Genomic DNA, 27,499 nt, shown 5'->3' on the forward strand with positions numbered 1-27,499 from the left:
TTTGTTTTTTTTTTTTTTTAAAGGAAAAAATAAGAAGGCTCTAAAATACTTAATTAACAAAAAAAAAAAAAAAAAGGAAGAAAAATAAAACAACAAAAAGCACCTTTAGAAAGGGGAGCAGGAGCAAAGCAAGCGGATGGAGAGCCTTGGGGGCAAACCAAGGCTCCCACCCAGCCACGGGGCTGCGGTGAAATGAACTCAAACCTCGGCTCAGTTTGGGGGCTGTGCGTGACAGGGACAGCAGGAGGGACCCTCCTTCCTTTTGGGGACCTCTGGGGCGGCACGGGGACAGAGAAAAGAGAGGCAGAGACAGAGAGAGGAGAGCCCTGCACAGGAGCCCTGCCCGGGAGGATGCGGCGCTGCAAGCGGAGGAGCCATGCGAGGACAGCTGCAGGGACAGTGCCACCGCGGGGGCTTGGCCAAGGGGACAGTGCCACTCTGGGGGCTTGGGCAAGGGGGACAGTGCCACTGTGGGGCTGGGCAAGGGGGACAGTGCCACTGTGGGGCTGGGCTGCAGTTTGAGTCCCGGCACAGCCCCGCTGCTGGCGGATCCTGGCGCAGGCGGCCGTGGAAGGCACTGGAGGCCCCGAGCATCACTCGTGGGCGCTGCACGGCCTGGAGGCACAGCTGCTCCTGCCCTCGCTGCTCCAGCTCTCAGTGGAGGTAGGTGGGCTGGTTCCATCGGTACCAGGAGCTGTGGGCGGCATGCAACAACAAATAAATGAATAAATGAATAAAAAGTTCCATCTCTGAGTGAAAATCATCCTGATTCTCAACCTCACCACAGACATATTTTATGGAAAATCCTTTCACCAGATCTTTTCTCCTGAGAAGCTGAGAAGCTTCAGCTTCTCCGTGTTTTGCTGCTTTGGAATGTGATTTGGAGAATTATTAAATTGTTTTTACTCAATGACCAATGACAGCCACCTGTGTCGAGGCTGTGAGCAGCCACAAGATTTTATTGTCATTCCTTTCTATTCCTTTCAAGCCTCCTGATGAAATCCCTTCTTCTATCCTTTAGTATAGTTTTAATAGATCATTTTCTTTTAATACAATATATATCATAAAATAATAAATCAGCCTTCTGAAAGATGGAGTCAAGATTCTCATCTTTTCCCTTGTCCTTGGACCCTCAAACACCACCACACAACCTGACCTTGGTCAGCACATCCTGCAGAAATCACATCCTGCCACTCCTGAGCATCCCAGAATATCCTCAGCTGGAAGGGACCCACTTTTTTTTTTTTTTTTTTTTTTTTTTTTACACAAAAACTTTCAAACCTTTGGTACATTTAAACCTGGCATTGCATTTTGCACAGAACCTGTTTTTCTAAGATGTTGGATCAAATTCTGAAGCCTGACCACTTGGGTCAGACTCTGAGAACTTTCACAAGAAGTAATTTTGGGTTTTTTTCCCTCTAAGAGTCAAAACTAATAGATTTTGTGTGAAGACAGGAATGGGGACACTTCCTAATATTTAAAATCTGTATTCAAATCCACATTTTACAGGTTGGGTCTAGCCCACAATCCAACTCATTTGGCAACGCTTTCTCTTCTAATCGAGATATCTAGCTCAAATCCAAATATCTTGTTCAGATATCACCAAATCCAACTTATGTACCCCAACAACCCCCCTGTCCCTGAGAGGTCACACAGGAACACCCCACGCTGCTGGAATCCCTAAGGGTTTTCCTGTTCTTCCTGGAGATCCCGGTGTTTTCCCCGATGCCCTGGGTTGGTTTGGGGTTTTTTTTGTGGGGTTTTTTCAGCCTTACCCTGAAGAGTTGAAGCCAGAGGAGTTCATGGCAGCTTTGGAGTTGCTCTGGGCTGTGCCAGGGCTGCTGGCATGGAGGGCACTGCCAGGGGACGAGGGCCTGCTGGAGTTCCCTGGGGAGCACGAGGATGTCACTGTGAGGGACAGAGCACCGTGAGCCTGGCAGCTCCTCCTGCCCCAGCACGCCCACCCCATCCCTGTGCCCACCCCGTGGCTCCTTGATGCCAGCCTGGGGAAGGTGGAGGAGACCCAGGAATGTCCCCTGTTCCTGTATCTGGGAATCTCTGGTCTCCACAGAGATCTGACATTGACCCACCTTTATCTGGCTCTGATTCCCTGCCCTGGGGAAGAGGAGGGGATGCCATAAGCGTCCTGTTGCTGTATCTGGGAATTTCTGGCCTTCACAGACAACTGACACTGACCCACCCTTTATCTGGCTCCTCTGATTCCCTGGCCTGGGCAAGGTGGGGGGAACCCAGGAATGTCCCCTGTTCCTGTATCTGGGAATCTCAGGTCTTCACAGAGATCTGACATTGACCCACCCTTTATCTGGCTCTGATTCCCTGCTCCTACCCTGGGGAACATGGGGTACCCCAGGAATGTCCCCTGTTCCTGTATCTGGGAATCTCAGGTCTCCAAGCAGATCTGACACTGATCCACCCTTTATCTGGCTCTGATTCCCTGCCTGGGGAAGATGGGGAACCCCAAGAATGTCCCCTGTTCCTATATCTGGGAATTTTGGTGTCCACGGAGATCTGACTCTAACCCACCCTTTATGTGGTTCCTCTGATTCCCTGCCCTGAGGAACCCCAGGAATATCCCCTGTTCCCCTATTTGGGAATCTCAGCTCTCCAAGGAGATCTCACTCTAACCCACCCTTTATCTGGCTCTGATTCCCTGCCCTGGGGAAGTTGGGGGACCCCAGGAATGTCCCTGTTCCTCTATCTGGGAATTTCTGATCTCCACCCTTTATCTGGTCTCCACCCCTAGAGATCTGACTCTAACCCACCCTTTATTTGGCTCCAGTTGTGCCTGGCTCCCAAACGTGACCACCCCAGCCCAGGATTCTGTGGAAATGTCCTTCTGCCCGGTGTTTTCCATGGTTTCACCCTACAGCACAGCTGGGCTGTTCTACCCACATATTCTGGCCCAAGCCAAGGCTCTGACTGAGATTATCCTGCAGATGTGACCCAGAAATGGAGGGGTCAGGGAGAAGAGGGCAAAGGAGGGAAGGGAGGGTCCCCGAGGCTCACCAGTCCCAGGCATGGTGCTGTGCACGGGATTGACGGAGAGGGGCCCCAAGGAGCCTGAGGTAGAGACCTGAGAGGGGAGAAATCACATCCTGCACTGCCTGCACAGCCCCCTGCATTCCAAAAGCCAGGAACTGCAGAACCTGAATTTTATCTTGGATTTCCGAAATTTTGTCTCTTATCCACTGAGGAGGCTCCTGCCGCTTTTAAATGGCAAAGGCACCAAGCAACTCTTAAATGAAGCAGCAGAAAAGCAGCTAAATTGATATCAGCGCATGCCATTCCTCATCTCCCATTAATTTGGGAAAGATTTCCTTCATCAATCTCAAGGGGAAAAGCTTTGGGATGGCATCATGATTTGACTAAATTATCTTACAATTAAACTAATCAATTCCTCCTAGGAAACTTGTCTTTTCTTTCCAGTGTTTGCAATATACAGAATTATTGCTTAATGAATTGTTATAATTTAGCTGATTGTTTTCAATGGATGGAATAATAATAAATTATATTCATATAAATAATAAATTATACATATCTGTCATATCTATATTATATATATATATATATATAAAAAAATTCTGAGTGAGATTCCACTCAGGGGGCTGAATCCCAAGCCCCTCACCATCCCTTTCTTGGGAAAGATTGTTCTTCATTCATCTCAAGAGGAAAAGCTTTGGGATACCATCATGATTTGACTCAATTATCCTAATCAATTCCTCCTAGGAAATTTTTTTTTCTAGTGTTTTTAATAAACAGAATTATTGCTTAATGAATTATCATAATTTAGCTGATTATTATTCTATCCATTGAAAATAATAAATTATATATACATGGATAGCATCATGATTTGACTAAATTAGTTATCCTACAATTAAACTAATCAATTCCTCCTTGGAAACTTTTCTTTCTAGTGTTTGCAATAAACAGAATTATCACTTAATGAACTGTTATAATTTAGCTGATTGTTTTCAATGGATGGAATAATAATAAATTATACATATATATATAATTAATAAATTATATATATATATATATATATATATATATACATATATCAAACACAATTATATATGTATATTTAAATAATAAATTCTGGGTGAGATTCCACTCAGGTGGCTGAATCCCAAATCCCTCACCCTCCCTTTCTTGGGAAAGACTTTTCTTCATCAATCTCAAGGGGAAAAGCTTTGGGATCGCATCATGATTTGACAAATTATCCGACAATTAAACTAATCAATTCCTCCTAGGAAACTTCTCTTTTCTTTCCAATGTTTTCAACAAACAGAATTATCACTTAATTTCTTTTCTTTCCACTTTTTTCAATAAACAGAATTATCGCTTAATGAATTGTTATAATTTAGCTGATTGTTTTCAATGGATGGAATAAAAATAAATTATACATATATATAATAAAATATATATATGTTATATATATATATATATATATATATAAAATATATAAATAATTATGTATATAAAAATGATAAATTTTGGGTGGGATTGCAGTCAGGTGGCTGCATCCCAAGCCCCTCACCAGTCTGGAGTTGTAGATGGGTGATTTGATGGGGGATGGCATGGGGCAGCTGATCCGCTTCTCCTTCTGGCGCCGGTTGCAGAACCAGACCCGAACCACTTCCTTCTCCATGGAGAGCTGCTCTGCTATCAAGGAGATCTCCTCTGAGCTGGGCTTGGGGTTCTGCTGAGAGAGGCAAAAGGTTAAAAAAGCCCCAAAAAGCACAAGGAAATCTCTGAGCTGGGCTTGGGGCTCTGCTGAGAGAGGCAAAAGGTTAAAAAAGCCCCCAAAAACCCCAATAAATCTGCTCTGAACTGGGTTTGGGGGTCTGTTAAGAGAGGCAGCAGGTTTAAAAAACCCCAAAGAGCGCAAGGAGATCTCTGAACTGCAGTCTCTGAACAGAGATCTCTCAACTGGGATCTCTGGGCTTGGGGCTCTGCTGAGAGAGGCAGCAGGTTAAAAAAGCCCCCAAAAGCACAAGGAATTCTCTGAACTGGGACCTCTGGGCTTGGGATTCTGCTGAGAGGGGCAGCAGGTTAAAAAAGCCCCAAAAACCCCCAATAAATCTGCTCTGAACTGGGTTTGGGGGTCTGTTGAGAGAGGCAGCAGGTTAAAAAAGCCCCAATCAGCAGAAGGAGCCCTCTTGGCTTGGGGTTCTGCTTAGAGAGGCAAAAGGTTAAAAAAGGCCTAAAAACCACAATGAAATCAGCTCTGAACTGGGTTGGGGGTTCTGCTGAGAGAAGCAAAAGGTTTAAAAGCCCCAAAGAACACAGGGAGATCTCTGAGCTGGGCCTGGGGTTCTACTGAGAAAGGCAGGAGGTTTAAGAGCTCCAAAGAACACAAGGCAATCTCTGAACTGGGATCTCTGGGCTTGAGGTTCTGCTGAGACAGGCAGGAGGGTAAAAAAACCCCAAAAAGCACAAGGAAATCTCTGAGCTGGGCTTGGGGTTCTGCTGACAGAGGCAAAAGGTTTAAAAGCCCCAAATAACAACACAAGGACATCTCTGAACTGGGATCTCTGGGCCTGGGGTTCTGCTGAGAGGGGCAGGAGGTTAAAAAGCCCCAAAATTCACAAGGAAATCTCTGAGCTGGGCTTGGGGTTCTGCTGAGAGAAGCAGGAGGTTTAAAAGCCCAAAAAGCATCAGGGGCTGCTGGGAGGACAAGGGTGGGGTTGGCTGCGGGCTGGGAGGGGACAAAAGCCCTGTCTGAGTCTGAGGGCAAATATTTGGGTGAGAGATTATGTTCTGTGAAGCACAAAATGCCTCACGTTCCACATCAGCCCTCCCAGAGTCAGGGGGGAGATGAATCACAGCTCCTGCCCCTGGTATTGCACAAATCTCTTCCCTCTCTGAGCTTAACAGCACCAAAATCAGAGCTGGGCTCGCCTCAACCTGGTGGCCCTGCCACCATCCAGGGGACAGGAGGTCACAAAAGTCACTGCCTGTCCCTCCCCTTTCTCATTTAGAAAGGGAAATAACCTTTCTAAAGGTTATTTCTAAAGAGCCCACCCTGCCCTGAGTCATTTATTTTCATTCCTTTTGGCTCTGTGGGGTTTGCTCAGAAATGCCAAAGCCACCTGGCACAGAGGTGGATAATATAATCTACCAAGATAATATTCCCATTGCAGAAATTGCCTTCTACCAGCTAAAAATGAGCTGCTAAAATGATCTGATGAGGACTGCGCAAGTTTTGATATGAGGGAAAAAAAAAAGGAAAAACAAGCTCAGGAACAGTTTTGATTTGAGAAATTTCCAAGGCACAGTTTAGTCCTATTGATTAAAGCTCTCTTTGATGCCTGTAGTGATTTTTCCTGAAATTCTTGGAGCTTAAAAAGTAGAAGGGTTCAACTTTTGAATGGGTTCAGGAAAAATATTTGGAGCAAAAAGTTCTGGGGTCTCAGAAGAGCTGCTCAAAGGGACATTGTAGCCACAGAGCTCCTGTGACACTTCTGCAACTCACACAGAACAGAATTGGGTGCAGAGATCAGCTTTGGCCCCAGTGATAATGGGGAAATATGGTGCTAAAATTGTAATTCCCTCAGAATAACATTCAACAGGGAAATAATTGGGAATTTCTTTAGGTTTAACACTTTACCTGTTAACTCCTTCAAGCATTTTTTTAACCTACTCTCAAATAATTGGGAACTCCTTTGGGTTTAACACTTTCTTATTGCTTCTTCAACCTGATATCAAATAAATACCCCCAAGAAAACCTCTTTTCTTGAGAGGACTCAGTGCCCCAGGCTCGCAAATGCCAGGCTGAGGGAGAGAAAGATTTTCCCCTCACATCTTGGAATCTCTTCTCCAGCGTGGAGCGGATGTTGGTCTCAATGCTGGTCCTCTTCTTCCTTTTCCGTCCAAACATCTCATTCACTGAGGGGTAGGAGTTGGGGGTGCTCATGGAGGAATCCAAAGGAGCAGATTCTGAGGGAGGAGGGAGGGGAAAATGAGATGTCCAAGAAGATAATGAGTTATTTTCATTCCCAGATGCTTCCTATAAAAGTAGCTGGTGTCTTCTAAAATAAATTAAATTAATTTAAAGGTGCCTTCTAAAGTAGATTAATTGTGGATTGTGGATCCTCCCTCTGATGATGATTAAAATTGCTCCAAATCCATCAACGAGCTTGCCCAAATCAAAGAAGAAAAACGTTTTAACCCACACACTGTTTTTCCTTTGTGATTCTGATTCCCAGCCTGCTCTGACAGGGACCAGGAGCGTTCCAATAAATTCATTTCTCACAGAAAAGGATGTGACCAAAGCATTTGGCTCGGGGTGGCTGAGATGTGACCAATGGCTCAGACATCCTGAAGGGTGAGGTCAGCACAGGACACCACCCCAAACCCTGCTGCCCCAGGGGATTCCCCTCTCACTGGAATCCTTCCTTTTCCAGCTGCTTCCCCTGGCCTGATCCCTCAGCAGCTGCTCCCCTTCTTCTCCAGCTCCCACAGCGAGGGGCTGAAGGGGTTTGGGGGTCCTGGATGGATCCTCTCCTGCTGCTGGTGATGCCTCAGGTTTCAGATTTTATATTTTTGATTTTCAGGTTTCAGCTTTTCTATTTTTCAGACTTTCAGGTTTCAGCTTTTCTATTTTTCAGGTTCTGTGCTCATTTAGTGTGTGGGTCTGGGTTCACATCAGGGGATGCTGAGCTCTGTGCACAGAGCAGGGACACAAAACAATTCCTGCTCCAGCTGGGCACCAAGGACAAATGATCCAAATCTCAGCCCAGGAGCACAAACACCGTGGGCTGCAGAGAGAAAAACAAGCAGGGTGGGAGTGCCTGGGCTAAAGCTGGAATGGGACAATGAACTGCAAGGTGCAAATGGAGCAGAACTGATCCCAGGGAGAGACCCCGGGAGCGCTCGTGCATTTTGGGGCCATTTTGGTTCATCTTGGGGTCATTTTGGGACCATTTTGGTTCATCTTTGGTTCATTTTGGGACCATTTTGGTTCATCTTGGGACCATTTTGGTTCATCTCGGGTGCAGCCCTGGCTGGGCTCTTGTGCTGCCCAAGGTGCATCCATTGAGGAGATTTTAATAAATCCCTGCTTTATTCTTTAGCTCTGTCTAATCTCTGTTCTAGCTCAGCCTTCCCAAGGCACCAGTGGCATTTCTGCCCTGCTGTCACCCACCTGCATCACTGAGCCACTTCTCCAGCAGGGGCTTGAGCTTGCACATGTTCTTGAAGCTCAGGTTGAGAGCCTCGAAGCGGGAGATCGTGGTCTGGCTGAAGTCATTGCCGTAGAGCTTCCCCATGGCCAGGCCAACGTCCCCCTGCCAGGGACACCCAAAGCCCACAGTGAGCACAGGGAAACCCCTCCCAGCTGTCCCAGCCCCAGCAGAACCACAGAGGCACACAATTAACCAGCCTGGAGAGGACCTCTCAAGCTGAACCAAGGCTGGATATCAGGAAAAAGGTTTTAGAGAAAAACTGATAAAGTTCTGGAATGTTCTGCCCGGGGAGGTGGTGGAGTCACCATCCCTGGGCGTGTTTAACAAAGCCTGGATGTGGCATGGTTTAGGTGAGGTGTTGTGGCTGGGTTGGATTTGATGATCTTGAAGGTCTCATCCAACCTGGTGATGCTGTGACTGTGACCTTTGAGATCATTGAGTCCAACCTATGACCCAACACCTCCTCATCACATAAACCCTGGCACTGAGTGCCACATCCAGTGACTCCACCGCTTCCTTGGGCAGGTGGCTCCAGAGCCCAATCATTCTTTCAGTGAAGGATTTATTCCTCTTGTAGCCTTAACTTCCCCTCAGGCTGCTGCCAGCATAGCTTCAGCCTTGTTTCCATGACCTGCCTGCCAGGGAAAGGGGATTGATCCCCCCAGGAGTCTGCCCCCACCTCTGAATATTGGAAAATGTGCAGACATTGAGGTTATGGTGGTGAGGTGCTAGGATGGGTTTTTCTCTTTGTGAATTTGGAAGGGAATGCTGCAAAATAACCCAAATTTACCTAACCCAGCCTTTCCTTCACCCACAGATGTCACCCTGGTTTTTTAAGATTTTCTAAGCCTTCTGATATTGATATTCTTGTAGTGAACTCTCTCACACACTTTCTGTAAATAACTCCTTGCTTTGCATTCTTTTATGGAGGAGGGGAGAGTTGATGGGCTGTTGGTCTGTCCAGTGCCATTGGAGGAGTGGCACTGTCATCCTCCAATCCACTGTCACTCTTAGAAAACTATAAATGTTAAAATCCACTGCCACTCTTAGAAAACTATAAATGTTAAAATCAGAAAATAAACTTCCCTTTTTCCTCACCTTGCGAACAGCCGTGTGCGCTTGTGTTTTTTCGTGTCCTACAGCGACACACAGCTCTGCCCCAAATTCCCCCCACCCCTTCCCTCTCACCTGTGTGAACCCCAGCTTGATCCTCCTTTGTTTGAAAGTCTTTGCAAACTTCTCCAGCTCCTCCAGGTCGCTGGGCTCCTCAGATGCCCCTGCTGGGGTCAGGTGCTTTGCCACCTGCAGGTGCTGGGGGACGTCCAGGTGGGGCTCAACCGAGGAGCCAGGCAGGCCAGAGCGACCCACAGCCTGTCCAAAACACCCCAAAAAACATGCTCAGAGTCACAGAAATAAAAAACCAGAATGTTTCCGGCGCCATCTGCCCTCCCTAGAGCAGCAGGGGGAGTTTGGCACGCCCTCAGGTGTGTTCTTACACACACCCAGGTGTGTTCTGATGTGACTGTGCTCACAGGGGTTTTCAGGTGAGGGAAGAGATGAGAATGTTGACTCCATGTTCAGAAGGCTTGGTTTATTATTTTGTGATATATATTACATTAAAACTATACTAAAAGAATGGAAGAAAAAGTTCTCATCAAAAGGCTGGCTAAGAATAGGAAAAAAAAAGAATGATAAAGGTTTGTGGCTCAGCTCTCTGTCTGAGCCAGCTGACTGTGATTGGCCATTAATTAGAAACAACCACACGAGACCAATCCCAGATGCGCCTGTTGCATTCCACAGCAGCAGATAACCATTGTTTGCATTTTGTTCCTGAGGCCTCCCAGCTTCTCAAGAAGAAAAAAATCTCAAGAAAAGGATTTTCATGAAAGGATGTCTGCGACATTCTTACCCACCCTCAGGTGTGTTCTTACCTGCGAGGCCAGGCTGGGGCCGGGCTGGGAGAGGAGGAGGCTGCCCTGCTGCTGAGGGAAGGAGAGGAGGTTTGGCTGCAAAGCTGAGGAGATAAAAAAGAGACATTTCTGGTCAGTGAACACCCCCAGGGAAGCTCAGAGTGCAAAGCTCCATTTGTTATTTCTTGCCCAAAATATAAGAGTTTCAGCCCTTAGGAACGTGTCTGGCTCTGAGTGGATTATGAGAAATAAAAGGTTCTTCCCGTGGCTTTTGAGCCTGCAAGGGATCATTACAATAATGGGAGAAGTGAAATATCTCATTTGCTGATCCCTGCGTGTCACTCATCACACTCAGGCATTTTAGAGACCTCCAATCTTGATTTTAGGTGCCAAGCAGCAGAGAATTTTCTACATCCTTCCTGGGGATTTCTCTCAGTTCTTAATTATTGCAGCTCTTAGAAAAATGGACATCTTATTTCCAATATAAGCCCTTGTGACTCCAACTTTCAGCCACTTGATCTTGCTAAAAAAACCCTGATCCTCCAGCTAATCTCATGAGCCCTCCCACTCTGCTCTGAATTCTACATTTCATTTTCAAATGTCATTTGGAGGCCTTCTGACCCCTTCTTTCCTACCCTACTGTATTTCAAATAAATTGAATTTCTTTCAGAACGTCGCAGCTGACACGAAATGATGAAAGGAAGAAAGAAGGGAAATCCATAAACCCAACAAAAAATGGGATTTATGGAGAGGGTGTAATTGCTTCCTTGACAAACTGCCAAGTACAAGCCTATATCTCTTAGAGGGAATGTCCTACAGGATTAGGTTGTGTAGTTCCCCAGAAATTTAGTTGGTTTCAAGTCCATTGTGAGTGAAACCTATAGAATTTAGTGAGGATTTATAGCCTTGCACAGAGCAGTCAATATATTTAATTGATTATAACTGACAATTACAGGGAGATCCGTAGAAATTTATGGACTTCTGCTAATAAAAAGGAAAACAGATAATCTCCAAAATCAATCACTGCCCCCCTCTCTGCCTTTTCTTATTTAATTTAGATCTGATGTGCAAAATCCCATTTATTTACTCAGGCTGGGTTTGGAATAAGCTTTCCCTAACGCTGGAACAACATCAAATTTCAAATCCAGGCTGGTAATGAGGTGCTCATTTTTAGCAGTGCAGGTAATTAATCACTGCAATGGCTTTGCCTTGGGACATGGCAGATGCTCTGTCGTTTGGAGTCTTTAAAATCAAGATTGAACACCTCAGCTCTGAGGGAGAATGAAGGCTGGGTTCAGGAATCACCGGTCTGACAGCTGAGATGAAGATTTCAGCAGCAATGCTCAGGCTGACAGGATTCCCAAAATCTCCTTGGCTGTTCATTCCCATCCTTAGAGACTCTCCCACCCCTGACTCAGGTGTTTGGTTTCACTGGGAATAAGAGCTGGGAGTTGATCTGACAGCTTCAAAACACAAACAAACTGAAATTCATATTCTGTTGGGAAAGGTTCAGCCCCCAGCCAAGCCCCAAAATCCATTTATGGACCCACAGTCCAAAATCAGGAGACACTCAGGGCATTCCCTGATGGCCACAGGGACAATTCTGGAATATTGGAAGAAGGAAAACTCCACTTGAACCAAATTCCTCTCCATTTTCACTCCCCACTGGCTGTGCATGCATGTGGCAAAAGGATCATTAAACCCTGGCAATCAGCCATGCAAAGTGCACAAAAATCCAGCTCCTGGCCACAATATCCAGCCCTGGTCAAGCCTGGAACTGGAAGGAGTCACGAGCAAACAGAGCTGCCAAAAAAATTCACTGAACAGATAAATTCCAATCTCTCCAAGGCAGCAAGTTCTGCTTTGCAGTAAAAGATGTTTATTATTCATGAATAAAAGCAAGGCAGCAATGAATAGATTGTCCTGACCATATTTCAAGCAAACAAATTCAAAATTATTTGTAAATATACATCAAGTATCTTTATCCATCACTCAGTGTCATTTGGCAGAGAGGAGAATTTATATCCTGTCAGGAAGAAATAAATTCCCCACTTGCTTTTGGAGTGTGTGAACCAGAAGGCTCAAGCTGCAGAGATTTAAAGTTATAATCCTGAATTTTAGTTCGTGTGGAGGGAGATCTGTGCTGGGATAAATCAAAGCACGAGCAAAGGATCCAAATCCCCTTGGATCTGCCAGGTTATGAATTAAAGCCTAAAACATCCCCGGGGTGGGAGAAATGCTGGAAGAATACTGGGGGTAAAAACAGAATTACAGGGAGTTTCTCAAGCACACAGTGAGTCCTCAATGCCTTTCTGGAGCGGATTTTGGCAGCAGGGAATATCCAAATATCCAAACCTCTCCCTCTCATCCCAGAGCTGCTCCTTCCCTGCAATTCCCCTCCCTCCAAACGATCGGCCCGAGCTCTGATGAGCTTTCTGCGATTAATGAGGAGCGGGAGGGAGCAGCTCCTCCGCTGTTCTGCGGGAATCCCAGGCTGGGAGCGCTGCCTGGCCCCAAGGTGGCACTCGAGGAGCGCAAAAAGTGCCACAGCATCTCCCGCATGGGTTTGGGATCATCCCGGGCAGCATCACCCTGGGCAAAACCACCACCAGAAGGGAGGTGTTTAAATATTTATCCATCTCTGTCGCTTTATATTTTTATAATTTAATTTTCCTATATTTTCTATATTTTTCTATATTATTTTCCTATATTTTCTATATTTTTTCTATATTATTTTCCTATATTTTCTATATTTTTTCTATATTATTTTCCTATATTTTCTATTTTTTTCTATATTATTTTCCTATATTTTCTATTTTTTTCTATATTATTTTCCTATATTTTCTATTTTTTTCTATATTATTTTCCTATATTTTCTATTTTTTTCTATATTATTTTCCTATATTTCCTATATTTCCTATATTTTTCCTATAGTTTTCCTATAGTTTTCCTATAGTTTTCCTATAGTTTTCCTATAGTTTTCCTATAGTTTTCCTATAGTTTTCCTATAGTTTTCCTATAGTTTTCCTATAGTTTTCCTATAGTTTTCCTATAGTTTTCCTATAGTTTTCCTATAGTTTTCCTATAGTTTTCCTATAGTTTTCCTATAGTTTTCCTATAGTTTTCCTATCTATTTGTGACCTGCAGTTCTTTATTGCATAACTCTAAACTCCACACACAGTGGGAGCTGCTGCTTCCCCATTTTGGACAGGCACAACAATTCCTCTCCAGGATTTCAGCTTTTCTATTTTCCATCTATTTGAAAGAGATTATATGATATTTAATACTAATGCTACTACTACTACCAATTATATTTAATGACAGTATATTATTCTATTTTCTATCTACTTGTAATCCTGCAGTTCTTTAGTTTGTAACTCCAAACTCCATATCCAGTGTGAGCTGCTGCTCTCCCATTCTGGGCAGACACAACAATTCCTCTCCAGGATTTCAGCTTTTCTATTTTCCATCTCTTTGAAAGAGATGATATTATATTTAATGCTACTACTACTACCACCAATAACAATAAATTATATTTAATAATATATATTACTATTTTTTCCATCTATTTGTGACCCTGCAGTTCTTTAGTGTGTAACTCCAAACCCCACACACAGTGTGCAGTTTCCCATTTGGGGCAGACACAACGATTCCTCTCCAGGCCTGGCAACCAAGGACACCTCACTGCCTCAGGGCCCAGAGATGGAAACAAAAGGGAGTTGGGGGCAGCAAACTTGGGGTCAATGACTTCATCAGCTGAAGCTGGAATTGGAATATTCACCCCTAAAATGCAAATGGACCAAACTTTATAAAAGTGTGAAATCCACGACCAGTTCTCCATTTTTGGGTGGGTTTTATCTACTATAGATTTACCTGACGGCCCTTCAATAAACAGAACTGCTTTTATTCTCTCAGTTTGGTCTGACCTCTGCTTTTAGGTAGCCCGAAAAAGGAATAATTTCAACTTTTCCTTCTCTTACCTTGTTGTCCTGCCTGAGACTGGGACAGGAGGAACTGGGGGACTGACTGCATGTGCCCAGGAAGCAACACCAGCTGCTGCAGGGTGTGGAGAGAGCTCATGTCCTGCAGAAAAAAGCAAAGGGAACAATAAAGATCAAGGATTTATGCTCCTCGCAAATCCACGCTGAATTTCTGCATTTTAAGGGGCTGGGAGGCTGCAGGACCAAAAGTTTCAGGTGCGAGAGAAGATTCTGTGCATACAGAGACCTCCATGTGGAGAATTGTCTGCTTTTCCCTGGAAAAGTTTACTCTTGGTGACATTTTTGAGCTGGAGATCCAAAGGTTTCAGGTGCAGGAGAAGAATTCTCACTGAATTTGGGGAATTTGGAGGCTGGAGGGCTGCAGGTCCAAAAGTTTCAAGTATAGGAGAAGAATTTGGTGCAGACAGAGATATCCATGTGGAAAAGTGTCTGCTTTTCCCTGGAAAAGTTAACTCCTGATCAAGACATTTTTGAGGCAATCAAACTCTGGTTGTTAGAACAGTGAGACCTCTCAGATTTCAGTTTTTTCAGATGAAGCATTTCCAGAGCTTTTTCTTCAGATAAAGCATTTCCACCGCCTGAAATCTCTCAGCAGATTGCAGCCGGCTGTCCCAGCTCACCAACTCTGCTTCCCACAGGACTGTTCTGAAGACTGGGGGGAATTGAAGAATCCCTAAATTGTATCATGGATCTGAATACCCATGAGAGAAGAAGAGAAAGGATTCCAGAGCACTTCTGTGGCCACCTGGCATCCAACTCCCACTAGAATTTAACAAGAGTTAGTGCTGAACTCCACAATTTTTTACCTTAGGTAAAAAAAAAAAAATCCCTTGAGGAGTTCAGTGCTGAACTCCACATTTTTACCTTGGGAAAAAAAAATTCCCTGGAGGAATTAATTTCTCCCCTGGTGTAAATCAATTTGAGGCCACAACAGGCTGAGATTAGGAGTTAATCTGGTGTAGAACCCTATCTCCAGCAATGGCATTAACCAGACACTCATGAATGAGGAAGAGCAGGGCCAGCATTATCAGACACTTCCCCACGGGGCTGTCTCAGCCTCCAATTATTCCCAATCTGAAGGATTTCCTGACCATGGGGTGGTTTCAAACCCTCAGAGGAAATATCACCCCAGCACGTGCCCAGCCCAACTTTGAACCCACGAGGAAAAGCCGAGGAGGAAGATGAGGATTCACTTTTCCACCTCAGTGTTCCTCACCTTTTTTGGCCACATTAATTTGGGGAGGGGGTCAGGAGTAGCCCCTTTTCCTGGGATTTCAGGGGCAGCCAAGGGATTTCCTGACCATGGGGTGGTTTCAAACCCTCAGAGGAATTCTCACCCCAGCATGTGCCCAGCCCAACTTTGAACCCACGAGGAAAAGCCGAGGAGGAAGATCAAGATTCACTTTTCCACCTCAGTGTTCCTCACCCGTTCTGGCAAAAAGAATTTGGGGAGGGGGGTCAGGAGCAGCCCCTTTTCCTGGGATTCAGGTCACTCACCCCTGCAATTTGGCTCCCTGGCATCATGGATGATCCCTGCACGAGGTGCCCCGACCGAGGGGGGATGGCAGACTGCAAGGAGTCGCTGAGGTCCTCGGTTTTAATCTGCAAAAAGAGCAAAGGAATCGTGGAATTAGGGAGCAGGGGTGAGCAGAGGGCAGCTGGGATCCAGGAGGCTGGAGGAGGCTCCTCTCAGGGATTTTTGTGCTGTTTCCATTGCTGAAAATCGGGGTTATTCCACACTTGCTGCTCCCCACTCTACCCCATGGACAGCTCTCCTGCTCTGCCAAGCACTTTGCTCAATTAAAACACTTCAGGAAAACAACCAATTTCAAGCAACTTTTCAAAGTTTAAAGCCTTTTGTGGAGTTTTAGTGAAGTCAAGAAGCAATTCTCCTTTCCAGATCCCCAATAGGAGGGCTGGACATGGAAAACATCTCATTTTTCCCTGCACAAAACAGAGAATGGTACAAGGGGATGGGAAAGGACGGGTCATGAAGGAAAAGACCTCAAAAAAGCAGAGTTATCCCCTAGAATTGAAAATGCAGCACTCCAGGCATCAATTTGTTCAATTTCTACCAAAAAGAAATTGCAAGGAAAATCTCCTTCCTCAGTTACAAGCTGTGGAAAAATGACTGGAAAATTTCCACAGGTGTCCAGTGGTCTTTTTGAGCTACTTTATGTTCTTGCAAAGTTCTCATCCACAAGAAAATAATGATTTTAAAAATCCATATTCTTAGAAAAAAATTTACCCTGGGACCAGAACTGAATCCTTGTTTCTGGTTTATTCCTCAATCTCTACATTCATTTCTAACTTTGCTAATGCATTTAAAAAAAATTTATTAAGAAGTAATAATAAAGATGTGTTCCAATTATTGTAGGAGCTGAAGTCTTTTGGTATTGCTGACTGGGACAGGAGGGAGGGGAGGATTTTGGAAGTTTTTAGGTAAATTCCTGAAAGGTCAGTGAGGAGTGTCCATGCACAGGGGACAGGTAAAAGATACAGAACTCTCCTCCAAGAAAAGATTGACCCAAACCTTTTCTCAACACTGGACAAGGGTTATTCCTCATCACAGCAGGAAGAGCCTCTAATTCCCAAAAACTGGAAAAACCAGGAGGACTCTACCAAGGACCCAACTTGAAACTCCTGAAGATTCACCCTGGCTCCAAGGAGAGAACATCCCCAGGTGTTCCCACCAGATCCCTCCCAAACCATCCCCCAAAGGTGAGCAGGGTCTTTGCCCCACTGATGGGGCCTTGAGGCCCTGCAGCCTCCTGCCAGCAGAGGGGGATGAGAAATCCAGCTCCACAAACCCCATCCTGAGCGAGTATTTTGGTGTTGCAGGAGCTTTCCTGCCCATTTGAGCAAAGCAAAGAAACGCGCGGAATGATTCCGGTTGGAAGAGACCTCTACAACCATCGAGTCCAAGCTTTGGTGGATCTCCACGAGAGGAGAAAAGGGGGAAAACGGGATCACAAGAAGCTCAACAGCTCCAGAACAGGGAGCTGCAATGTTCCCCTCTGCATTTTGGAAGGCGCTGCTCGGAGGGAAGGTGATTACAACACCCCCTTTCATTACAACTCGAGCTCTGGCCACCGCCGAAACTCGTTTTGCAATAATCCCAGCTCCTTGCAGCAAGAGGTAGACATGCTATGAATTCCAGCTCTTTCCTACCTTTCAGGTTGGCATGATCATCCCTCTTAGCCTGGCAGGGCAGAAAAAAAAAAACAACAAAAAAATCAGGTGGAAAGATCTTCTCGATCGCTATCGGCAGCGGTAAGTCACTGAACGTCAGGCAAAAAGGCTCAGGAGGACACCCCGTTACCCCTGAGCCATCCAGTCACTGCAGGCACGTGGTTCTTTGCATTAAAAAGAATCCATTGGAGAAAAATAAGAAAAAAAAATTTTAAAAGTTGTTAAAAAAAAAAATTAAAAATTAACTTTTGCCTGCTTCATCCAAGGCTGAGCAGTCCCAAGAAATTGAAGATTTTGGCGTCTCAGAGAGCCGGGCTGAGGATCCTGCCTGAGCTGTGGGGTGTTGAGGAGGCACGAGCCATTTCCAAACTGAAATCAATTTTTGCAGCTGCCAAGCGGGACGAGCTGGCGGCGCTCCAGGCACAAAGGGGTGTGTAGCCGCATCCCGGCATGGCTGGATGTGAGAACGGGAGGTGGGTTTGGCAGAGCACCGGCTCCCGACTCAAAAACAACAACAACATCTCCCACTGCTCCTTCCCCCGGCCCTGGAATTCTCCCTCCTGCGCAGTGGGCGGGAACCCGGGCTCTGGTTCTTGACAAATCCTTCTCCCCCTTGCACCTATTTCCATTGGGTTTAGGCTCAAATTTACCTCGCCCTCCTCTTCCTCTTCCCTCTGTGCAGCTGGCTAATTGTTCATTAGGAGGTCGGGATCTATCCAAAATTTTGGGGATGGTTTATGCAAATCCCACTCTTTTGGTTTTTTTCCCTGGTTAAACCAGCAATATTGCCAAGTGCACATTAAAAAAAAAAAAAAACCAAACCCAAGAAAACCCCAAAAAACCACACACATTGTGGGCGAGGCCACTCAATATCATGAGACTCCCTTAAAATAATGTAAATTTCAAATTAATAAAACGAGGGGAGGAGTTGCCTCCTCCTTTCCCAGTGCATCTACCTCGGATTTGCAGAAAATGCCTGCAAATATGGAAAGAGTTTACCTTGAGGAACCAAAAATTAAAAAACCAAGGTTGAAATGATGAAATCCTCAGAGAATCACCTCGTGGGGGTATTTGATGGGAGCTCTGCAAGTGAGAAACAGTGATTTGGGTAAAAGCAGGAGCAGATCCCACCAGGATTGCTCAGGATCTTGGTTTTATAGGATGATCATGGATGGGGAAAGGGGAACAAGAAAGTCATAGAGAGACTTTGTTCCCACCGAATTTTACTCAGAAAAAATAACAGGAAAGCAGGAAATTTAAGGAAAGCAACCTGGTTTGGTGGAAGCTTCATTGCTGATGCCAAGGAATCTTCCAACCCAAACCATCCCATGGAGAAAAACGAGCGGGGCAAAGAGCAGGACCTGCAAACGCCCACGGCTGGGGTGAGGTGTGGGGGCTCTTGGCTGTGAATCTCCAGCACCTTCCTCCCTTTGGGGCCCGAGGGGAGGCCCAGGGCAGGGCTGGGAGCAGGTAACGGCAGCTGGAGGCACGGGAGCTCCCCTGGGCCAGGGCAGGAATCGCACTTGCAAATCTCAAGTGGATGTTTGGATGTTTTCACAGCCTTGAAACAGGGTCAGCCCCCGAGCAAACGGAATGAAAAACACAGGAAGGGTGACTGGCTGCAAAAGAGAGAGTCCCTTCCGAAGTTGGCTTGAACAGCTGCAAGGATGGATGGTTTCTTACCTATCTCTGGCCTAAACACAAAAACAAAAAGCAAAACAAACTAAGAAACGCATTGAGGGTGATGGAAAATGATCAAAGCTCCGGAGCCCGCTTGCGTAACTGATTTGTGGAAGGTGTTTCATAAACATTTCATAAGAAGGAGAATTATGAAGAAAACATCTCCCAACCTGCCTGCAATTACTGCACAAACTCTTCCTTACCAGTAGGAAGAAGGGGAGAGGAAAAAAAAAAAAAAAAAAAAAGAGAAAGGTACATCTGTTTTGTAACTGATCTGTGAACTTCTGGCAAACGCTCGGCTCGTGAAAACATCCTGCAGACATCTTGGAGAGCTCTGGAAAACTGGGAAATTGGGAAGAGCAGCTCTGCTTGAATTCCCTTCAGATTCCATGGGCTGGTGGTTGGATCCTGCTGGCTGGGCTGGAGCCCTCCATGGGGAATCCCAGTTTAGGGATAATCTCAATGTCTTCCCCACAAAACTCCTTGGGATGAGCTCCTGGTGTGACACACACAGTGCTCCATCATCCTCCTCACTCAGCCACCAATTCAGAGCCTCCAATCGTCTCCCAGTTCCAGGTCTGGATCTCTCCTACCCAAGCCCTGGCAGCCCTCTCCTCACCAGTTATCAGGCAGGAACCACATCAGTGGGAGATGCAGACACCCCCATTTGTTGTGAAGCTCCTATTTAGCCAGTGACCTCTTTGAAATGCACTTATCTGCCTCCACATCTGCCTTATCTCACAGTCAGAGCCGAGTTTGGGAGTTTGACTCACTCTCAGCCCTGCAGAGCAGAGGGGAGGGGAGGATCAGGTGCACACAGAGGGTCTGGGGCACCCAGAGAAGGAACAGCTCTGAGTCACCCCAAAACGCTTTGAGTCACCCCAAAGTGCTCCTCAGCACAGCAGGGCTGCCCCAAAACCCTTTGCCTGGGGCTCAGGGAGGAGGATTTAAGCTGGAAACAGGAATTAAGCTGGATCTGAGGCTCCTGCAGCTCGCTGAGCCTTCCCACCTTGGGATGGCGTAAGCGCTCCGCCGTGAATTACCCGCACACGTGGGCCCCATAAAATAAAAAACACACTAATAATAAATTATGGCAATAATAATAGTAGTAATAATGGGGTTGCAATTACTATTTCCACATGTACTATCCTGCACATACAGCAGGGCTTAACAGCCACCTGGAAAGAAGGCAGGAAACCTTTATGTCAGTGCCACGATATTCACGCTGCAACGTTTGTATCCCACTGAAAGCTGGGGATTTTTGGAAGCTGTCAGCATCACAGAGAGGAATTCAGCGTGGGATCAACTCTCAAATTGTCCTAAAGCTCAGCCATGGCAAATTCAAATGCAATCCCAAACCTCAGCACACCTGCATCGCCCTCCACGAGGCCTTTGAGTTTATTAATTGAGCTGAGATCTGATAGGGTTTGTCCTCAGCTTCAGCTTGGGATGGAAATGGCTGAGCTGGAGTCAAAGCAGGGGTGGGAAGGCAAAACTTCAGAAACAACCAAGCTGCACGCTCGACAGGAGAAAAACACAACCACATGCAGCTCTTGTGGGCTCTCTGATACAGCTTTCCCTGGAAATTTTGCTTCCAAACAAACAGGGAAGAGAGAGAAAAGTCATCCCCACTTTGCTGTGCTGAACCTCAAATGATCACCTGTGGCGCAGGGAGAGGAGAACCACAGCAGAGGTGGGGAGAGCACCTGCCCTGCCTGGCCACGCTCAGGGTGACACCTGCTCAGGTGGGAGGGTCCTGGCCAGGACCCCACTGAGCCTCTGGGTGCTCTCAGGAGCACAGAACTGCTGGAAAAACACTGAAAAATCAACTTACTGCACCGTCACTCTCAGCAGGGATACCCAGGCACGTGGTACCTTCCTTGTGGGCATCCCACGAGATGCCTTTTCTTGGTCAGAGTGGCCAGAACCGGCACTCAAAGCACGGGAAATGATTTTCCCACCATCAAGGCTGGGATTTCTGCCCTGTCCCCCTGCCAGGGCTCCCCCAGCCCTCTGTGGGTTGCAGCACTGCTCCCTGCACCTCTCTCTCTCTCCCCCCACATTGCCCAACTCCCAAACCTCTCCAGGTTGGAAGGTCCTGCCCCACAGCCTGGGGAGCTCAGAGCCTCTGGGTGCTCTCAGGGGCATACAACCGCTGGAAAAACACTGAAAAATCAACTTACAGCACCTTCCCTCTCAGCAGGGATACCCAGGCACGTGGTACCTTCCCTGTGGGCATCCCAGACTGGGAGCATTTAAGAGGAGATGCCTTTTCTTGGTCAGAGTGGCCAGAACCTGCACTCAAAGCACGGGAAATGGATCTGCCCATGGATCCAGCCTGTCCAGATCCCTCTGCAGAGCCTTCCTGCCCTCCAGCAGATGAACACTGCCACCCAGCTTGGTGTCATCTACCAACTTGATCATTTATCAGATCACTGATAAAGACACTGAAAAGAACTGTCCCCAGTACTGAGCTCTGGGGAACTCCACTTTTGACTGGATGCCACGAAGGCACAACTACTCCCCATCACCCCATGGTCCACCCATAACTTCACTGAACATGATGCAATACACATTTAAAACTCGGCCTAAAATTTTGGGAATTCATTTGGTTCGTGTGTCATTATTTAAAAATACCTTGTGGAATCTGATGTCCAAAAAAGCAAGTGTTCAGTCAATCACTGTAAAACTGAAAAAATGTTTGCGGCGTCTTAATTTGAATATTTTATGGTGAAGCACCATTTCCCACCATCAAGGCTGGGATTTCTGCCCTGCCTCCCTGCCAGGGCTCCCCCAGCCCTCTGTGGGTTGCAGCACTGCTCCCTGCACCTCTCTCCCTCTCCACATTTCACTTGCCCAACTCCCAAACCTCTCCAGAACTCCACCTCTGCCTACACCTCCGTGCTTATCTGCTCTGCTCCCACCCTGGGCTGCATCCCTGCCCCTTTCCTTATCACCCTGATTTCACACACACCACTCCATGGCTGCTCCCCTGCCCTCCTGCAAGCTCACACAGGTCCCCTGGAGCCCGAGCACGTTCCTGCTCCTCTCCAAATTTGCCTTATTGGGATTTTCTGGGCTGAGAATCTGCCCTGCATGAAAAATATCTTTTTTAAATTTTTTTTTTTTTCCCATGCATCCCTTGCCCATGGGGAGGAATCTCTGCCTTCTGCAAACATCTGGCTCCGTGTGGGTATCCCTGGATTAATCACCCATGGGGACAATGCCCACACTGCCCTTGGGTGGGGACACTCTCCCCAGTGCATTTTAGGAGGAATTAGCTCAGAATCAGACTGGGGCTGGCTCCATCCCAGCTCCACAGGCCTCTCCTGCTGCTCCCTGGCACTTTTTGGCACTGGGAGCTGTGACAGGAGAGGAGCAGGAGAAGATTGCAATAATAACCACACCAAAAAGTGCAATTAAGAGAGAAAGGAAGAGTGAGGAAGAAGATGGGAAAGTGAGGAAGATGGGAGAGTGAGGAAGAAGATGGGAGAGCATCACACAGGGTTTCATTTTGAGTGGGGGGATGAAGTCCAAGGGTTGAGGGAGCTCAGAGCCAGCTCTCAGCTCCCAACCCCATGAATTCCATGGGCTGGGGAAGCAGCCAGGAGGGTCCCTGATGGATAAATCCACTGCTGCCACAGGGAGCATCTCTGGGGAGGGAGAAAATGCTGGATAAACCCACAGGGAGCATCCGTGAGGAGGGAGAATGTGCTGGATAAACCCATTGATCCCACAGGGAGAACCTCTGGGGAGGGAGAAAAGGCTGGATAAACCCATTGATCCCACAGGGAACACTTATGGGGAGGGATAAAATGTCGGATAAACCAATCGACCCCACAAGGAGCATCTCCAGGGAGGGAGAAAATGCTGCATAAACCCATTGATCCAGGAGGGTCCCTGCTGGATAAACCCATTGATCCCACAGGGAGCACCTCTGGAGAGGGAGAAAATGCCCTTGGATGTCCAAAATGAGAGGCCTTGCTGGGATCACAACACCTTCCCCTCACTGTGCTGGTGCAGGACAGGAGCAGAGCCCCACCCTGGCTGGCTGGCGCAGGTTTGGGGGGAATTCTTGGAGCTCAGCAGATGAAAGGGCTCCAAGGACTCAGAGTCCTTCTCCTCATTAGTGGTGACTCCCTGGGAGTCACATCCAGCACAGCAGCTCGTGCCACCCAACCCTCAAAAAAGGTGCTGGGCCACCTGGCCAGCGACAGCCCTGCCCTGGGCTGAGTTTCTGCTGTGGAAAACAAGTTTTGTGACCCTTCAGAGAGATCCATGAAACTGGGGCTTGTCCCTGGTGAGCACAGAAAGCGTTTGCTCAAGGATGAGCAGGGAATTTGCACAAAGATCTCTGACAGAGCTGGAGCAGGGAATTTGCACTAAGATCTCTGTGTCTCCCTCTCAGGCAGAGCTGGAGCAGGGAATTTGCACTAAGATCTCTGGCTCTCCCTCTCAGGCAGATCTGGAGCAGCTGTTCCAGGTGTTTTGCCAAGGAAACAGGTGTAGGAACCACATTGTAAATGGAGTTTGCCCTTTAAAAGCAGGAGAGCAGGAGTTTGGGAACGGACTGCAGCTGGATGTTAAGGAACAGATAAAATGCAGCCAGCTCTGGGCTGCTGTCAACAAATTAATTCAGTGGTTTCAGCCCATCTCCTGAGTAAAACAATTAAAACAGCCAAATCCTTGCTCCTAATTGCATCCCCCTTTCCCTCACAATTCCCCTGGCCTGTTTGGGAGTTCATTCCCAGCAAACTCAGAACAAACCCAGCCTGAAGAAGGGGTTCCTCTGCATATCTGTCCTAAGCAAAGCAGGGCCAGATTTAGGCACAGAGGACTTTCCCTGGAGCCAGGGCTTTCTCTCTGATGCTTTCCCAAAGGGCTGCATCTCAATGAGGAGCCTGCACACAAACAAATTTATGCAATCAGCCTGTCCCTAGGACAGAGCAGGGAGACTTCAAAAGGGAAAGGCCAGGGCAGAGCTGAGCTTAGATCCAGTGTCAGGCCCTGATTTCCAGCCAGGGGAGGCTCAAGAGATGAAAAGCAGATGCAAGAACTTAGGCTGATGCCCTGGGGCAACGGGGAGAAGAGAGAGTGAAATCTGAATTGATCCCCAGAGGGGAGAAGGAAGCAGGATGTGAACCTCCCCTTGAGAGGAGGGCAAAACAGGGCTGGGATGGAAATGTGGAGGGCAGACTGAAACCTGAGCTACCCAAGCAGGAACGGCAATGACATCCAGGGAGCACATGAGAGCAGGGGGAGGTGGGAATGAGAAACGATGAGAGAGATCCCCGGCGGGGAGGGAAGCCCTGGTGCAGCGAAATTAAATGTGCAGGGAGTTTTGCATCCCAGATATTAATAACAAACTACCCAGCGAGCTGGGCCCTCCTGTGCACCTTCAAAAGGACGGAGGGGAGGAAGAACTTGTCTGTGGTTGAGCACAAGACGATGAATCAGAGGATGGGAGTCCAGAACCCAGCTCTGAGCAGGGCCCTGGGTTCCAATCCAGCCCAATGTCCAGGGGCAAGTGGCCCACGAAGCATCCCCTGATCCCAGCTGCAATGACAGAGCTCAGCATCGCTGGGAAAAGCCAGGCTGTGTCTGCAGGACTCCTCCCCACCTCGCACAGGCACCAAGGGATGCTGAGCCCATTAGCAAAGAGCCCTCAGACGTGTGGGTGGAAGGTACCAGCTGAGGTCAGGGCGCTCATTAATGGCACTGAAAAGGGATTTTCACATCTCAGTTTGCCCACTTTGAATCTCTCACATCACATGTGTGCCTACAGGACATCAGCTGCGGAGCCCTGAGATAACTCACCCTGCTGCCTCAAAGCTGGAAACCCCACACAAAGCTCCAAAATTAAAGTTTCTTTGGGCAGGGAGTCAGATGTGAAGAGAAGAGGGAGAGAAGTTAGACAAGGAGGTCCTGAGGGGAAGGAACCCCTTCAGCACCTCCTGTAAAATCTCACACAAACCTCCAAAATTAAAGTTTTTTTGGGCAAGGACTGTCAGATACGAACAGAGGGAGAGGAGTTAGACAGGGAACCCCTTCAGCACCTCCTGAGAGAGCAGGGCAGGAACACACAGGAGGCTTGACCTCCTTTTAGAAAGGAGGAATTTTCACCAGACCCAGCTGGAAAGGCTTTCTAGGAGGCCTGTTGGAAATCCATATCCTCACTCCATCCCCTGAACCAAAGGCAGCAAAGAACAGGAATAAAGAACCAGCGCTAAAACTGGAGCTGGGCCCTGCTCAGGCACCTCAGAGCCTGTCTGTCCTAAACTCTGTCAGATCTCCCAGCCAGATCAGCTTCAGATTGATGTGATTGATGATAATGACAGGTTTGATAAACAAATGACAGCCTGTCCTGCAGGGTCAGCCTCTTGCTGGCATGAAGAGTGCCTGGCACATTTGGGTAGGGAGCAGGGACAGACCCTGCCCAGCTCTGCTGACACAAAAACCTGTCAGCTTCATTTCAAGGTGGACAAAAATCCATCAGCATCATTTCAAGGGGGGCAAAAATCTGTCAGCATCATTTCAAGGGGGATAAAAAACCTGTGAGCTTAATTTCAAGGGGGACAAAAACCTGTCAGCATCATTTCAAGGGGGACATCTCCCCTCCCAGCTCTGGAGAACAAGGAATATGGAAACCCAGAGCACTGGGAATATTTCTGTGTCTGCTCTGGGGTGCCCTGATCCCCAGGGCAGCACTGATTTTGGCCCTCATCCATGGAGAAAGTTTCCTAAAGACTTCAAGATAGATCAGAACCCACAAAAGTGTGAAATTTAGAGATTATAGAGAGAAATTTAGATTATAGAGAGCAGTGTAGGTGTATCACTTGCTGAGAAATTGAGGTTTTGAGATTTTTAGTGTGTTGTGGGTGGGAGCAGGATGGAGGGCACAGGGTTTGTCCTGGGTTTCTTCTTCATGGGTTTGGTGGGATTTTGTAATTAGGCAAAAAAGTCCACATTGAGGGCTCTGTGGGATCAGTTATGGGGTTAAAAGGGAAAATAATCCAGGTGTCTGCTCTTAATTGGATAGTTTAGTCTTAAAAGACCTTGGAACAAGAGAGACTGTTGGCCATTTTGTGCCTTGCTGCAGAACTCATGGCTGTGAGACTGTTTCACTGATAAGAAACAAACATCTGAGTCTGAACATGAATTACTGTCCCAAATGCCTTCAATCCAGACCCAGAGAAACCCACAACAAGGGAGAGCTTGAGGAGCTCTCATTCCCTCCCTGGAAGGAGGAGAGCTGATGCTGCATTCCTCCCTGGACCAACAAGGTGCTGCCATCGCTTCCCTGCTGCAAAGTGCATTGTCCTGCATTGTCCTCATTCCCTGCACAGAATGCAGCTGTGCATTGCCCTCCTGCAGCTGTGCATTGTCCTCATTCCCTGCACAGAATGCAGCTGTGCTTTGTCCTCATTCCCTGCACAGAATGCAGCTGTGCATTACCCTCCTGCAGCAGTGCATTGTCCCCATTCCCTGCACAGAATGCAGCTGTGCATTACCCTCATTCCCTGCACAGAATGCAGCTGTGCATTGCCCTCCTGCAGCAGTGCATTGTCCCCATTCCCTGCACAGAATGCAGCTGTGCATTACCCTCATTCTCTGCACAGAATGCAGCTGTGCATTGCCCTCCTGCAGTTGTGAATTCTCTTAATTCCCTGCACAGAATGCAGCTGTGCATTGCCCTCCTGCAGCGGTGCATGGATGCAGCTGTGCATCGCCCTCCTGCAGCTGTGAATTGTCCTCATTCCCTGCACAGAATGCAGCTGTGCATTGCCCTCCTGCAGCTGTGAATTCTCTTAATTCCCTGCACAGAATGCAGCTGTGCATCGCCCTCCTGCAGCAGTGCATGGATGCAGCTGTGCATCGCCCTCCTGCAGCTGTGAATTGTCCTCATTCCCTGCACAGAATGCAGCTGTGAATTGTCCTCATTCCCTGCACAGAATGCAGCTGTGCATTGTCCTCATTCCCTGCACAGAATGCAGCTGTGCATTGCCCTCCTGCAGCTGTGAATTCTCTTAATTCCCTGCACAGAATGCAGCTGTGCATTGCCCTCCTGCAGCGGTGCATGGATGCAGCTGTGCATCACCCTCCTGCAGCAGTGCATTACCCTCATTCCCTGCACAGAATGCAGCTGTGCATCGCCCTCCTGCAGCGGTGCCTGGATGCAGCTGTGCATCACCCTCCTGCAGCTGTGCATTACCCTCATTCCCTGCACAGACTGCAGCTGTGCATTACCCTCCTGCAGCTGTGCATTACCCTCATTCCCTGCACAGAACACAGCTGTGCATTGCCCTCCTGCAGCAGTGCCTGGATGCAGCTGTGCATTGCCCTCCTGCAGCGGTGCCTGGATGCAGCTGTGCATTGCCCTCCTGCAGCGGTGCCTGGATGCAGCTGTGCATTGCCCTCCTGCAGCGGTGCCTGGATGCAGCTGTGCATTGCCCTCCTGCAGCGGTGCCTGGATGCAGCTGTGCATTGCCCTCCTGCAGCGGTGCATGGC

At 47.5% G+C, this 27,499-nt stretch overlaps 1 protein-coding gene across 1 annotated transcript in view; it reads right to left on the reverse strand.

The window, feature by feature from the left end:
* Positions 1 to 498: 498 nt before the first annotated feature.
* The window catches only part of POU2F3 (POU class 2 homeobox 3), a 52,177-nt gene continuing 25,176 nt past the window's right edge, over positions 499 to 27,499 (reverse strand). Inside the window, 10 exon segments of the mRNA XM_058819131.1 lie at positions 499 to 694; positions 1,776 to 1,908; positions 3,028 to 3,094; positions 4,559 to 4,720; positions 6,824 to 6,960; positions 8,168 to 8,309; positions 9,396 to 9,578; positions 10,139 to 10,221; positions 14,098 to 14,200; positions 15,616 to 15,720. Coding sequence (XP_058675114.1) covers positions 655 to 694; positions 1,776 to 1,908; positions 3,028 to 3,094; positions 4,559 to 4,720; positions 6,824 to 6,960; positions 8,168 to 8,309; positions 9,396 to 9,578; positions 10,139 to 10,221; positions 14,098 to 14,200; positions 15,616 to 15,720 — 1,155 coding nt within the window. The 3' untranslated portion in view covers positions 499 to 654.

The sequence above is a fragment of the Ammospiza caudacuta genome, chromosome 23 (assembly GCF_027887145.1).
Source record: "Ammospiza caudacuta isolate bAmmCau1 chromosome 23, bAmmCau1.pri, whole genome shotgun sequence".
Lineage (NCBI taxonomy): Eukaryota > Metazoa > Chordata > Aves > Passeriformes > Passerellidae > Ammospiza > Ammospiza caudacuta.